This window comes from Quercus robur, chromosome 2 (genome assembly GCF_932294415.1).
Source record: "Quercus robur chromosome 2, dhQueRobu3.1, whole genome shotgun sequence".
Classification (NCBI taxonomy): domain Eukaryota; kingdom Viridiplantae; phylum Streptophyta; class Magnoliopsida; order Fagales; family Fagaceae; genus Quercus; species Quercus robur.
The window spans coordinates 2,928,305-2,942,535 of record NC_065535.1 but is presented as its reverse complement, the minus strand read 5'-3'; the positions used below and the strand labels follow the sequence as shown (position 1 = coordinate 2,942,535).

The following is a 14,231-nucleotide window of genomic DNA, read 5'->3' as shown; positions in this document are numbered from 1 at the left end:
AGCTGAAATCATGTTTTATAATTATAACTGAAATCGTGTTTTCAAAACATAATTTCACAAGGAGTGTGTATGGATTAGCCCTAATTTTAAGAAGAAGTCTTCACTCCAATTCCCATGCACATAAAAAGGGGAAATTTTTAGGCAGTCCAGTATAAATAAGTTCAAATCTTACATCGGACTCATATGTACGGAAAGCATGCTATAAGCTACAATTCAACTATTTCACTCAAACAATTGGAATGTGCAACGCTCACAAAGCTTTATCCTCTAAAATAAACAATCTACTTCTCTATCTAATTTTCTTTACATTTATTTGAATCATGCCCTATATAACCAAACCATTTCATCACAAAAAATTCTTTCTGCATTATCTTTTATCAACTTGTTGAGCGTAGCTGATTTAGCTTTATACATTCTGCTCATTTGCCGAAATCCTTTAACCTGAAACCAACAATCCTGAATCTTTAGTAAATTACAGACCTATTGAGTTTGAACAATGTGATCAATAAGTTCATTGCTAAAGTTTTGGTTAATGCATGTCGATGCACTAGCAAATTAGATAGGCTTTGGTTTGGTTGCAAAGAGGAGAATGGATTCAGAAGAGCTGTAATTCTAGCGGGACGCAAGTACCTCAAGGTGATCTGTGATGGAGGAAAGGTAATTCCTTAGCTTCTAACAATTATGGATTACATTTAATGGATGAAGAAAATCTGAAAGTGTCTTTCTTTCAAGCGCATAATCAGTTACTAGCTAAAGTCTTTACTCTGGCAACAATGGCATCATAGTGTGATTTGCATTTGAGTAACATGGTCTTTTGTTTGTCAAGTCCATGTGCGTGACTTAGGACACTTAACCTCCCTTGGGCCTGAAAACCTTTGCCTGCCTTCTATATTACCACATAGACAGCTTTCTCTTTAGAAAGGCCATAGATACACATAACTTCACAATTTATCACGGTGAGTTGTTATTGGTGTGAAAATTTTGTGTAAGCGATGGGCTTGTATAAAATTAATGGTAGATTTATCACAAATTATAACCTTAACGGTATGAAAAAAAAGTAATGTATGTACAATGGTATTGTTTTCTTATTAGGAAAATACATTTCATTGTACATATCATACACGTCATTACAGGAAAATTTACAACGAAAAAAAGTATTTAAAACATACAAACTTGTACACATACACAAAAGTAAACACATAGAGAAAAAGGATTTAAAACATGTTTCCCTTGGATGATTATTTTATCAAACAGTAGCAAAAACATTCCATATCCAACAAGGATATTAACATTTCCTTCTTTTTAAGGCACAATCTTGTAAGTTTTATTCTTATCTATCCAAGCAACCAACGATTTCTTGGAGTTCCTGAACCCCAAGAATCCATACTCCTTGCTCTTATTCAAACTATCCATAATATCCCCTCCCTTCAACACCAAATCTGCAAACCACCAAGCCCCAACTTTCTCCAACTTTGTAAGTTGCAACTTATTCTCTCTCACAATCTCGTCCCACACTGGACCTTTATCCTTCATCAACTCAACTAAGCTAACTTTCTCACTCTCCGCAAGCCCATAATTCTCAATCCCAAATTGCCCAGCTAACTCCTTCCAAAGATGCTTCCACTTAAACACATCCCCATTGCTACAATTAAATGCTTCATTCCTTGCATTAGGATCCATCATAGCTCAAATTTGTTGCTCAGCAATAAGATCAACATCCGAAGCCACATAGTAATACTCCCAAGACTCTTTATTCCTCGAGAATTTCAAAGGAAACCCCTCGTGCTTACATATAGCCGCATAAACACAAAGTGTCTCGATTATATTCATCAGACTATAAGGTGAAAATCCAAATATTGTATTAGGCCTATGGATTGACTAAGTCAAACCCTCTCTTTTCTTAGCTTCTTCAAACAAAATATCTTCCAAAGTGTAATAAAAATTGGGCACATTCAAACGTGACATATCCTCAGTAAAAGGTGGGGTATGGTATTCGATTAATTTTGCCAAAGGTTGCAAAGGGTCCAGTGTAGTGTTTGATACCTATTTGGAGATAGATGTGTTTGAGATTTGGCGCTTGGAGGATCACCGCATGTAGCACGTTACGGAACATGATACCGTTGGTTTCACAGTTTTGGGCTTCAGTGGACCGACTAGCCCAGGTGACATAGAAAATGTGGGTCACATCGGTGAGTTGGGAAAGTTTGGTTTTAGTTTCATTGGGGTCAGAGACATCGCATTGGATGTACTCAATAGGGTAATTTTTGTTCCAATTTGGGGTGGACGACGTGCCACACCATAGACTTTCCAAGGCCCACCTGGGGTATCTGAGAGTAGTAATATTTCAGCTAGGCTATTGCCCACAATGCCAGTGACACCAATCACTAAGCCTACACTTTGGTAGCTTCGTGGTGCTTCATGATCTTCCTCAGATTTCTTCTATAATGTACATAAAGAAAGAGTTAGAGAAAGTATTATGGTTATTGTTATTGCTCTTGCTTTAACCAACTTAGTGTTTGGTACCTTGTACAAAATTCATAATAGCATACGTGTTCGTGTATATATAAAGAGTGAGGGAGTTTATAATTATACCTTTTCAGCTCCAATGGATCTAAGCCACCACCAGCTCATTCTGAAACAACTGAAGGTAAAGAAAGAAAAAGGATGAGGAAATGGGGTTGAGAACTATAGATATCTATGGTTTTAAGACAAGTAGATATTTGATTGAATTTCTGCTTCAACTTATATGGAACATAAAAAGAGAATTCCAGAACCTAAAAGAAGACAGTACCATAAAGTGACAAGAGCCATGTGACATAATGTGCGAGGACCAGACTGCATGGAAGTGAATGGATGAACTTGGAGCATGTTAAAAGTCAAATTTGGACAAGATTTCCCTTATGGGATTGGGATCAATTCAGTAAAAAGTAGAAAAGGGATTGGGATCAGAATGTCGACATGTTGTACGTGAACATAAGGGCAAAACCACAGTGGACCATATGGACATGCGGCACAGAGACAGCAGGGCAAGTGTCTGACTCTGTAAAATTTACTTTTGGCGTGCACAACCTTGTTGAAAAATGAAAATCTTAGCAATCATAAAGTTATCAAGTTTGAAAGGTAGAATTGTCATCGATATTGTCATCGACTTTTTGTTTTTTATTTACAATACTTGATATTTTAACTTTTTTTTAGATATTGTATATATCTTGAAAAAAGAATTCATAAATTGGTCAAAATATTTCACATTCTTCTCTCTTTGGATTTTATACTTGTGAAACATAAATATGCATTTAATTCTAAGCACAAGAACTCTTCTTTTTTTAAAAAGTCAAAAACTAAAGAGTTAGGCTCAAATAAAATAAAATAAAATTTCATGCTTTTCAATCTAAAAATTAAGGAAAAAGAAAAAAGAAATTTTAAGCTCAAAATCCAAAAAGGCAACTTTAAAAAAGAATCAATTTAAGGTTTAATTAGTCCATAATGGACCAAAATAGATTGAATGGACCTAAGTAGAACGAAATGGACCAAATTGAACCACATGGACTGAAGTGGACCTATGTTGATCGAAATGGACTAAAATGCTACGTTGATGTGATTCAACTAGTGGATAATAATAATAAATGTTATGCTTTGGATTTTTTATATCATATAGATTTATGTACACCCACACATCAAGAAGCAAGGAAATTGGTGTGGGTTTGAACAGTTGGGATGTTTGGGTTTGGATATTATGGAGGACTGAAGGGCAAGAGAGGTGAGAGGGGTCATTGGGGTTAATGGGAGAGTGATGAGAAGAAGATGGACGGGAGAGTCTTGAGTTAATTGAGAAGAAAAAAATTATATTAGTTTTGTTGGGATGGAGTTAACTTGTGTTTAATTTTGATTGGACAAACTAATTTTATTATTTTTTTTTTTGGAGAAAAATCGGACAAGCTAAATTGAATTGTAGAAATTGCACATTATAAATATGTAGGTGATATGCTCCCCTTTTTCAGCCCATTATATGTTGGTTTAGTCACATGACTTTTTTAACAAGTTATGTGACTTGTTTAAATAATACATATAGATAGTTTTATAACTTGTTATGTAATATATTGAAAAAGATAGCTCCAAATATATTTGAAAATCTCTGCCTATGTCTCTATCTCAAGAGATTCAAAAACCATATGGCATGCAATTTGGATACTTTGGATTACAATCTTAAGATTGAGTCGTTCAAATACGAAGACCCATCATCAAAAGCACTAAACTAAATGCCATATATCTATTAATTTTATTTTGGGTCCCATCAAAGGGACCTAATCCTCAATGAACTTGGTTGCAATCATATGTCCAAGGTTAAATATTGATTGAGAGGTTCAGGTGCAATATCAGCCAATTCTGAGCTTAAAAGTTTTACAAGCTAAAATACTTGATTGGACATTGAGAATCTCTATAAACCAATTATATTTTAACATCTATTTAGTAATTTGCTGGTCATATATTTATTTGAGATATAGACAGACAAATAACTATCCGTCTATCTCCCTGAATTTATATTTCTGTCCAAAAAGATGTAGGAATCAAACCCATTAAAACTTTTATTTCCAATGAAATTATAGACTTGAAAACCCCAAATGCATTAAAAATGGTTCAGAAGCTTCACAAGCATACTCATTATGATGCAGATATACCACAACTCTAGGCTCAGTGAAAAGGGGAGGAGGCGGGGACTTAAAAGGAATCCTCAAAACTATTTAAGAGTGACGATGTTGTCTTGTTAGTTGTTATATAGAAATTGTACTATTTCCTTCTTCTCTGCTACCCATAAAATGCACAAAGATATCAAAACTTACCAAAGAACTGAGTAAAAATGCGTGTGAAGAAGTTCAAGTTACGGGAAACATTGTAGGCCATGGCAGGTGGAAGAGGTTTCACGATGGTGTCAATACCGAATACTCGTTGAAGAAACTGCATATACAAACGACGTATTATATCTCAAACTCAATTATGAATGGATTTAGATGGCCCGCCTCCAAGGGGGAGGGACCTTAAGAAAATAGAGGAGTAAAGATATTATTGAGAACCAAATAAACAAAGACGTAAACTAGTAAACTGTAACTTCAAGCGGTGAATGACGCATAAGCTATAAAAATGTTAATTGACAGGAAAACAGAACATGCTATAATTTCATTAATCTGCAATCATGGAAGATTCAAATATATAACCACATTTCATGAAACTGAGGCTTCAATCATATTAACAGCCAACCAATACTGTCAATAAAAAAAAAAAAAAAAGGAATTCTGCCCGAAGAAAACAAAATAGCATAGTTTCCAAATCAAATTGAATACATAAAAGACAAAGCATCTTACGACTTCCAGAACTTGATAAAGACAGTCTCATCAGAAAACCTGGTCTCACTCTTTGCTGATGATGGGCCATTTTGGCAATATACACTTACAGGAAATCCACCCAAGAAGATGCAAGCTATAACGGTCTTCTAACACTATAATGGTCTCTCCCTCATTTATGCTAGTGAGTTAGAAGCCGAAACTCTTTTAAGTGGTCTCTTTATTGTGGACAGAAAAAAAGTGCTGTCTTTTGCAGAAGACAAAGGATATTGTATACAGCAAGTCCAGAAATTTTAGATACGGGAACACAAATCATCAACAAACAAAAAGAAAACCCACAAAATAGAGACCTGTTAGTTGCCTCGACAATGGAATCATCAATCGTTATCGTCTTGGAACTCTTCTGTGGCTCTCTTCGCCCCTGCGTGGCGCCGATGACATCAACTTCTTCTTCGCTGTTGTCATTTTCATTCAATTGCGTTTACGGAGAGACGGGGTAGTGTTGACTCGGAATACGTTATACAAAGAGTTATTACCGCGAAAATCGTTTGGTCGTTACAGCTCCATCAGTGGCAAACCTATTGTAACGCTTCTATCAGACAAGCTTATATGAAAATCAAAGTGGACAGAATGGACCGAATAGTACCAAAGTGGACAGAATAGACGGAATAGTATTGAAGTGGACCGAATAGACCAAAGTGAACCAAATATAGAGTGAAGTGGACTGAATAAGCCCGAATAAACCAAAATAGACCAAATAGGACCAAATAAGACTGAAGTGAGTTCAATTGGTCAATAGTTTGATCCATTAAATTGTAGGCTTAATAAGCCTCTATATAATTTCAAAGTCATGATATTTGAAATATCCTAACATTGCACAAGCAAATATTTTGTTTTTGATTTTAGGGTCAAATACACCGTTGGTCTTTAATTTTATAGCCTATAAACAATTTTAGTCTATAAAATTTAAAATGATTGCTTTTAGTAAAATGACATGACCAAACTAAAAACAAAGTGTGTACATGATTGGCTTAGGTTTGAGAAACTTTTTATTCTATATTGACCTCATCAAGTTGAGAAATTTCCCACCCAAACTAACATAACCCAAAATAGCTTTAAAATTCAACTCAACCCAACCTGTAAGGGTTAGATTGGAGCCATTTGGTTTGGTAAGGTCTAATAAAAAAATATCATTGAATCATTTAAATTCATTATTGAAAAAAATATTACAATATAGCCTAATATTTGAATTATATTAAAAAAACTAACAAAATATTAAAATAAATCAAACTATCAAATTCATACCAAGTCTCTAAATCTAAAATGAATCAAGTTAACAAATTTAAAATACATAAATTTTTTAAAATTATTAAAAAGGAGTTGTGTTATTTGAGTTGAAATGCTAATCCGAACCAGACCCAAGCCATGCTTGGGAGGAAAATTTTTAATTAAAATAAGTTCGTAATCAACCAGACCTAAAAGGCCAAAGTCATAATTTTGATATAATTTTACGAGTGGAGTCGGAAAAAAGAAATTATTTAAGCAAAGCTGAACATGACAATTATCCAACAAGTGGATTAGGAGGTCCAATTAGGAAACTTCTTACGACTTTATTACACAGAAAATTAGTTGGCATGCTGCATGTTCAATCTTTTAAAGAACAATCAAGCTGTTTTGAGAGATATCTCAGCTGGGAAATTGTTATTGCACACATGGAAATGCACACAATTGTAGACACAAGGCGAAATCATGTTTTACTCAATAAACACAATTTCAGTTGGTGAAATCGAATCTTAAAACACAATTTCACAATCTAATTGAAATCATGTTTTGTACACAATTTCACATTGGTGTATAATTAACAGCGCCCGCCCCAGTCTCTTCCTTAGATTATCTTCCTTTGGGTTTTACATAGTTAAATAATTGGCCAAAATGGCCAAATACCACTATTTTTGAAAATATTTTACAATTTAACACTGTTTTTGAAATCTGCAGGGATTTACCACTAATTGGGAATTTGAGTTTGGATAACTCAATTTTTCCATGGTACTTAAGTTCCATAGAAAAAATTTGATTTTTTTTTTTTTTTTTGTGTAATTCGAGTTTTAAGAACCCAAGTTCCATAAAAAATAGCACAGCAAATTTAAAAGCTATTTTTTTTATAGAACATGAGTTACACAGAATACTCGAGTTTTTTTTTTTTTTTTGATAGAAAAAAAAAACTCAAATTTTATAAATTTGAATTTCAAAAAAGTAATAAATTACTAAATATTTTGCAAATAATAATAAATTTATATATATTTTTTCAAACGGTGATATATGACGCTAAATAATTTTTTTTTCTTTGCCACGTGCACCTCTACTTTGTTTAAACTTTAAACAATATTTTGTTGACCACAGCAAACGAGACTGTCTAGATGTGCATGTGACTCTTTCTCTTTGATTCCATTGCCCAATAAAAGCAATATGAAAAGGCACTAAGAAGTTAAGGCCTTGTTCGGATTTTTTTTTATCGCTCATCACTTATCACTTATTACTCATCACTCATCACTTAAAATACCCTACCCGTTTGGCACCATCACTTACTTGTCATCACTCAAAATTTGTCACACTGTTTGTGGGTCTCATACCTGTCACTCGGTGTAACTTTTTTTTTTCCCAGTACCCAAACTCACCGAAACCAGTGAAAAAAAAAAAAAAAAAAAAAAAACTGAACCCCGTGAAAGAAGAAGGAAAAAAGAAAGAAAGAAAGAACTAAAGACCGAAAATATTCTGTGATGAAGAACCAAAAAAAAAAAAAAAAGGAAGAACGAACTAACAAGAATCTGGTGAAAAGGAAGAAAAAAAAGAAAAGAAGAGAGAACAAACCGACCGAACCCAGGAGAAGAAAGGAAAAAAAAAAAGGGTCAAAAGATGCGGCTGACCTGACTAGTGGGTCCCTTCATGTGTGTTTAATTACAAAAATATCATTGAAAACAGAGTTATGGAAACTGAAAACAGCTAAAATGTGTTTTCAGTTTCTATAACTCTTCACTCAAAAATCAGAAAATTGAGTAATGGAAACAAAAACTGGAAACAGAGTTATTGAAATCCAAACAAGCTTTTGATTTATGGGTCCCACCATTTTTGAGTTATGAGTTATGGAAACTAGAAATCCAAACACCCCCTAATCTTTTTTCACTTTTCTTGCAAGGCATAATGCAATGTTTGGTACATGTTTTTAAATAATAATTTTCTATTTTTAAATAATATTACATCTATTTTCATATAATTTTTCACTTATATATATTTTCACACATATTTTTAAGTAATAATTTTCAGTTTTTAAATGCATGTACCAAGCATCCATTCACACATATTTTTAAATAATAATTTTCAGTTTTTAAGTGCATGTACCATGCACCCATTACGCGTAGAGTACTTATTCCAAAAATAATATAAAAATTTTCCACTAAAGCAGGTAAAAAAGTTGTTTAGAAAAGCAAAATAAAGTGTAAACAAAACTTGTGGGTTACAACTAGCTCAACTGATAAAGTCTCTGATAGTTGAATAGGAGATCTAGGGTTCAATCTCCGCCTACACCAAAAACTGATTGGTATCCCAATTCCTCACGAAATTTCCTCAGCTCCCCAACTTAATACTAATATTTTTCGTCTTCAATAATTGTCTCTCTGTTTTTTCTCTTCTCAAACTGAGCTCTCGGAAAGTTTTTGTACCACCAATTGTTCAAGCATATTCATCTCCTCGACCTTGACAACGTGATCCGCACCCTCAAGGTCCTCTCTTTTATCTTATGCAATGCTTTATGTGAATTTTTTGATTTTTTTTAATTGATATTTAGTTTGCGATTCAATTTATATTTGGATGATGTAAAAGATTTTTATCCTGGGTTTTGTGTTTTAGTATCTGAAATTATCCTCTTATACCAACTGTGATTGTTAAATTACAAACGTTTTCTATTAATACTATTATCATGTGAAAAGCTAACAGTATATAGGATCAAGAGGATTGTTGCTTAAAGAAATCATTAAAAACACAGAGGATGCTTTTGTGTTGATTTAACGTTAGTTAATTAAATTTCTGCAAAAGCAATAATCGTAATAGCATGAGTTAAATAATTTTCAGTTTGAGATTCCTGGAAGAAGAGGGAGATTTGCACATCCACTTTGTTCAAAAAAAAAAAACAAACAAAAAAAGTGTTGACTTCACTGCAAACAGGGGATGTGAATGGCCAACAATGCTAGGATCACCACAAAATTAACAAGAATTTACAATACCCAATTTCACTACTACCCCTCACTTGGGCATATCACTATAACTTTTTTTTAATGGCTCATGTGCGAGTTAGTCAGCAAATTGAGTGTAGTCGTAAGATTGTTGTGAATTTCGTGATGACCTTAGTTTTAGTAATGCCTCCCTCCTCTCTCTCACAAACTCGCAAACAAAAGAAAGAATGGTGATCATTCCTTTATTAAACAAGAAATCATATAATAGGAATTGAATTGTGTTGTTAACTACTTTCTAAGAGATAGTGATAGGCTCACTATCTCTTAGAATATTGAGTTTTACAAACATTGCTACAAATTCATTTCTCATATTTGTAAGTTTTCACTTTTCACACGCGTCCATCTCTTTTATTCAATACTTTCACTCAAAGAAATGAAAATTCGACATCAAATTGTTATCTTCTTCTCTAATTTTTTTTCCTTGTAATTTTTTTTTCAATTTTAATTGAATGTACCTTTTTTTTAAAAATCTTTTTTGTAGTTCGAGATTTGCCAACATATTTCCAATGTCTTCCATTAGCACTCAAAAGGCCTCCTCTTTGTCATCATTTTCATCTTCAGCATCACAATGGAAATATGATGTCTTTCTTAGTTTTAGAGGTGAAGACACCCGCAATAGTTTTACGGACCATCTCTATGTTGCTTTGAAACAAAAGGGCATAGTCATCGTTAGAGATAAGGAAAAACTTGAGAGGGGAAAATCAATTTCACTAGAGCTCTTGAAAGCAATAGAAGAATCAAGATTTGTGATTGTCATTCTCTCAAGAAACTATGCATCTTCAACATGGTGCTTGGATGAACTTGTAAAGATCATGGAATGCATGAAAGAGATGAAAACGACAGTTTTTCCAATTTTTTATGATGTAGATCCAACTAATGTACGAAAACAAACAGGCACTTTTGCTGAAGCCTTTTCCAAACATGAAGAAAATTTCAAGGACTTCATAGAGAAGGTACAAACTTGGAGAGCTGCTTTAAGAGAAGTGGCAAATCTCAACGGCTGGCACCTACTAGATAGGTAATCCAATTTGACATATTACTTGCTTTTAAACGTTCAAATAAATACTCTTCTTATTTTAAGCCTTGTTTTGAAATTTAAGTAAAGTGACTTAGATGTTCACACTTCTTTCTATTTTGACTTGATCTAATTAACTTACATTTTTGTATTTCTTTCAATTTTTACTTGCACCAAGTTATTTACATTTTCTTGTTTTAGCCAACAAAATAGAACATTGGGCGTCTACTTTCTTTTTAATTTGGTCCTATTTATGGGTGGCACTCACTAATTATCATTCTCTCTTCATTGTAGGTCTGAGGCACAATTTATCCAAAATATTGTGGGAGGGTTATGGCATAAATTGAGTTATGCATTCTCAGAAGATATTGAAGACCTTGTAGGAATAGAATCTCGAGTGAAGGAATTGGAGTCATGTTTGGCTATAGGGTCCAATGATGTTCGCATTATAGGGCTTTGGGGGATGGGGGGAATAGGCAAAACAACTCTTGCTAGAGTTGTTTTTCATATGGTTTCTGAGAAGTTTGAAGGTTGTTGCTTTCTCCCTAATGTTAGGGAGGTTTGTGAAAAAGATGGTTTAATTCCATTGCAACAACAACTTATTAGAAACATATTAAATGAAATTATGAGAATACAAGATGTTAATGTGGGAGTTTTTGTGATCAAGAATAGATTACGTCATAAAAGAATTCTTCTCGTTCTTGATGATGTAAATCAATTAGATTAGTTGAAAAGGTTAGGTGGGAAGCATAATTGGTTTGGTTCTGGTAGTAGAGTTATCATAACTACAAGGGATAAGCATTTGCTACGTATACTTGAAGTAGATAAAATATACGAAGTTGAAGGATTGAATGTTGATGAATCTCTTCATCTTCTTAGTTTGAAAGCTTTTAAAAAAGATTATCCTCCCAATGATTTTCTAGAGATGTCCAAAGAGGTTGTGCATTATGCAAACAGACTTCCTTTAGCTATTGAGATTTTGGGTTCCTTTTTGTTTAGTAGAGATATCGATCAATGGAAAAGTATATTAAATAGTCTTAAAGAATTTCCTAGGAGTGAAATTCTCCAAGTACTTAAAATAAGTTTTGATGGACTAGATGAAGTAGAGAAGGAAATATTCCTACATATTGCATGTTTTTTTAATCATGGATTCAAAAATGAAAAATGATATAATAGAAAAACTAGATTATCTTGGCCTTTACCCTAATGCTGGATTAGGGGTTCTTATAGATAAATCTCTCGTAAAAATGGATGAAACTATATGGATGCATGATTTACTACAAGAAATGGGTAGGAACATAGTTCATCAAGAGTGTCCTAAAGATCCTAGAAAGCGTAGAAAATTGTGGTTATTTAAGGACATTGACGATGTACTAACAAAAAATATGGTAAGTAGTTATTTAGAAAACTTAGGCATGTATCCTATTATATTATTGAAAATAGTTTGACTTGCAATAGTTTAAAAAATGTTGTAGTAGTACATTTGCAAGTCACTAATCTTTTTTTGTACATGATTATTAGGAAACAGAAGCAATTCAATGTGTTGGTTTGAAGTTGTCAACATCGGAAGAGGCACATTGGAATCCTGAATCATTTTCAAAGATGCTACATCTTAAATTGCTCATAACTGATAATGTTTACCTTTTGCATGATCCCAAACATCTTCCTAATGGCTTAAGAATTCTTGATTGGGACATGTACCCTTCAAAATATTTTCCATCAAGTTTCCAATCAAAGGTAATTTAGGCACTTAACACAATTTTTTTTTTTTTTTTTAAATTTTAAGTTTCATTAAACTCTAAGGTTTTGTGGAATTTATTTATTTATTTTTGTCTTTTAACAGTCATTTCAGAGGTTAAAATCCATTCAATTATGCAAGCCTCTAAAACTTAGTGAAACTCCTATCTTCATCGAAGTCCTAGTCCTTGAGAAATTGGTTCTTGAAGATTGTTTAAATTTATCCAGGTTGCACCCATCAATTGGAGTTCATAACAAGCTAACTCTTCTTAGCCTAAAAGGCTGCAAAAACTTAAAAACTCTTCCAAACAAATTCGAAATGAAGTCTCTTGAAACTCTTATTCTTTCTGGATGCTCAAAAATAAAAAAGATTCCAGAATTTGGGGGAAACATGCAACCTGTATTGGAACTTTTCTTAAATGGAACTCCTATTACAAAACTGCCCACATCAATTGGGCATTTGACTAGCCTCGCTTTATTGAATATAAGAGATTGCAAAAGTCTTACGTGTCTACCAAGTACACTCTTTAATTTGAAGTTTCTTAAAGACGTGAATATTTCTGGATGCTCAAAACTTGAGAGACTACCTAAGAATGTGGGGAACTCTGAAAGTATAGAGAAGCTGGATGTGAGTAGAATTGCTATAAGAGAGGTGCCCTCTTCAATTGGCCATTTAACCAGCCTTGCTTTATTAGGTATAAGAGATTGCAAAAGTCTTATGTGTCTACCAAGCACCATTTTTAATTTGAAGTTTCTTAAATATGTGAATATCTCCGGATGCTCAAAACTTGAGAGACTACCTGAGATTGTGGGGAACGTTGAGAGTGTAGAGGTGTTGGATGTGAGTGGGACCGCTATGAGAGAGGTGCCTTCTTCCATTGGTCACTTAAAAAATCTGAATGTGCTATCTTTTAGTGGATGTAAGGGGTTATCATCATTTCAATCTACATCTTGGTATGACTTCCTCCCTTTTTCTACAAGGCCAAAAAGTCCAAATCCAGTGGGATTGTCCTCTCTATCAAGTTTGTGTTCTTTGACTGAATTGAATCTAAGCAATTGCGATCTCAAGGCAATTCCCAATGATATCGGTTGCTTGTTCTCTTTAAAAGAAATAGATCTAAGAGAAAATAGTTTTGTTTGCCTTCCTGATAGCATCAGTTAACTATGTAAGTTGAGAATGATGAATTTGGAGAATTGCAAGAATCTTCGATCATTGCCAAAGCTTCCATTAAGTATCATAGGGATTTGGGTACATGGTTGTTCCTCATTAGAAACGGTACCAAGTCTACCAAAACCTGATTCTTTATGTGCGGCATTGCTTTATTTTTCAAATTATAGTAAACTGGCTGACAATGAAGGTGTCATTGACAGGTTTTTTGAAGTGATGAGAAAGCACCTTCAGCTCTCTCTCTCTCTCTCTCTCTCTCTCTCTCTCTCTCTGTGTGTGTAATAAACAACTTGCTTTGTATGTCATAGGGACTCTCTCTTGAAGATAGATTTTACCGTAAAGATTTTGATTGGAGATATGACATTATTATTCCTGGAAGTGTGATTCAAAAGTGGAACTATCAAAGTATGGGGGATGAAGTGAATATAAAAGAACCTTCTTCTCAATTTTTTGATAAGGGGATGGGGATTGTAATATGCGTTGTATTTTGTTCTCTTCCACATCACCAAATCAATGACCGCTGTTCATTATTATGTCATTTGATAGTGAATGGAAAAGTACTGTCTACTAAACCAAGCATTGGGATAACTGTTGGTTTATCAGATCATAGTTGGCTACTTTATTTGCATCCTCAATACTATGAGGAAGACATAAAATTACTGAAGGAATGTGAAGGAAATGAATTCACT

General features: G+C 33.7%; 1 protein-coding gene and 1 pseudogene across 1 annotated transcript; one reads left to right on the top strand and one right to left on the bottom strand.

Moving 5' to 3' along the window:
• Positions 1-1,254: 1,254 nt before the first annotated feature.
• Positions 1,255-2,701, bottom strand: LOC126709487 ((S)-8-oxocitronellyl enol synthase CYC2-like; annotated as a pseudogene).
• Positions 2,702-8,861: 6,160 nt separating this feature from the next.
• LOC126716181 (disease resistance protein RPV1-like) lies at positions 8,862-13,536 on the top strand. Its single transcript, XM_050417211.1, has 5 exons — positions 8,862-9,112; positions 10,104-10,640; positions 10,932-12,025; positions 12,159-12,374; positions 12,481-13,536. The coding sequence occupies exons 3-5, from the start codon at positions 11,783-11,785 to the stop codon at positions 13,534-13,536; spliced, it is 1,515 nt and encodes a 504-aa protein (XP_050273168.1). The 5' UTR covers positions 8,862-9,112; positions 10,104-10,640; positions 10,932-11,782.
• Positions 13,537-14,231: the final 695 nt, after the last annotated feature.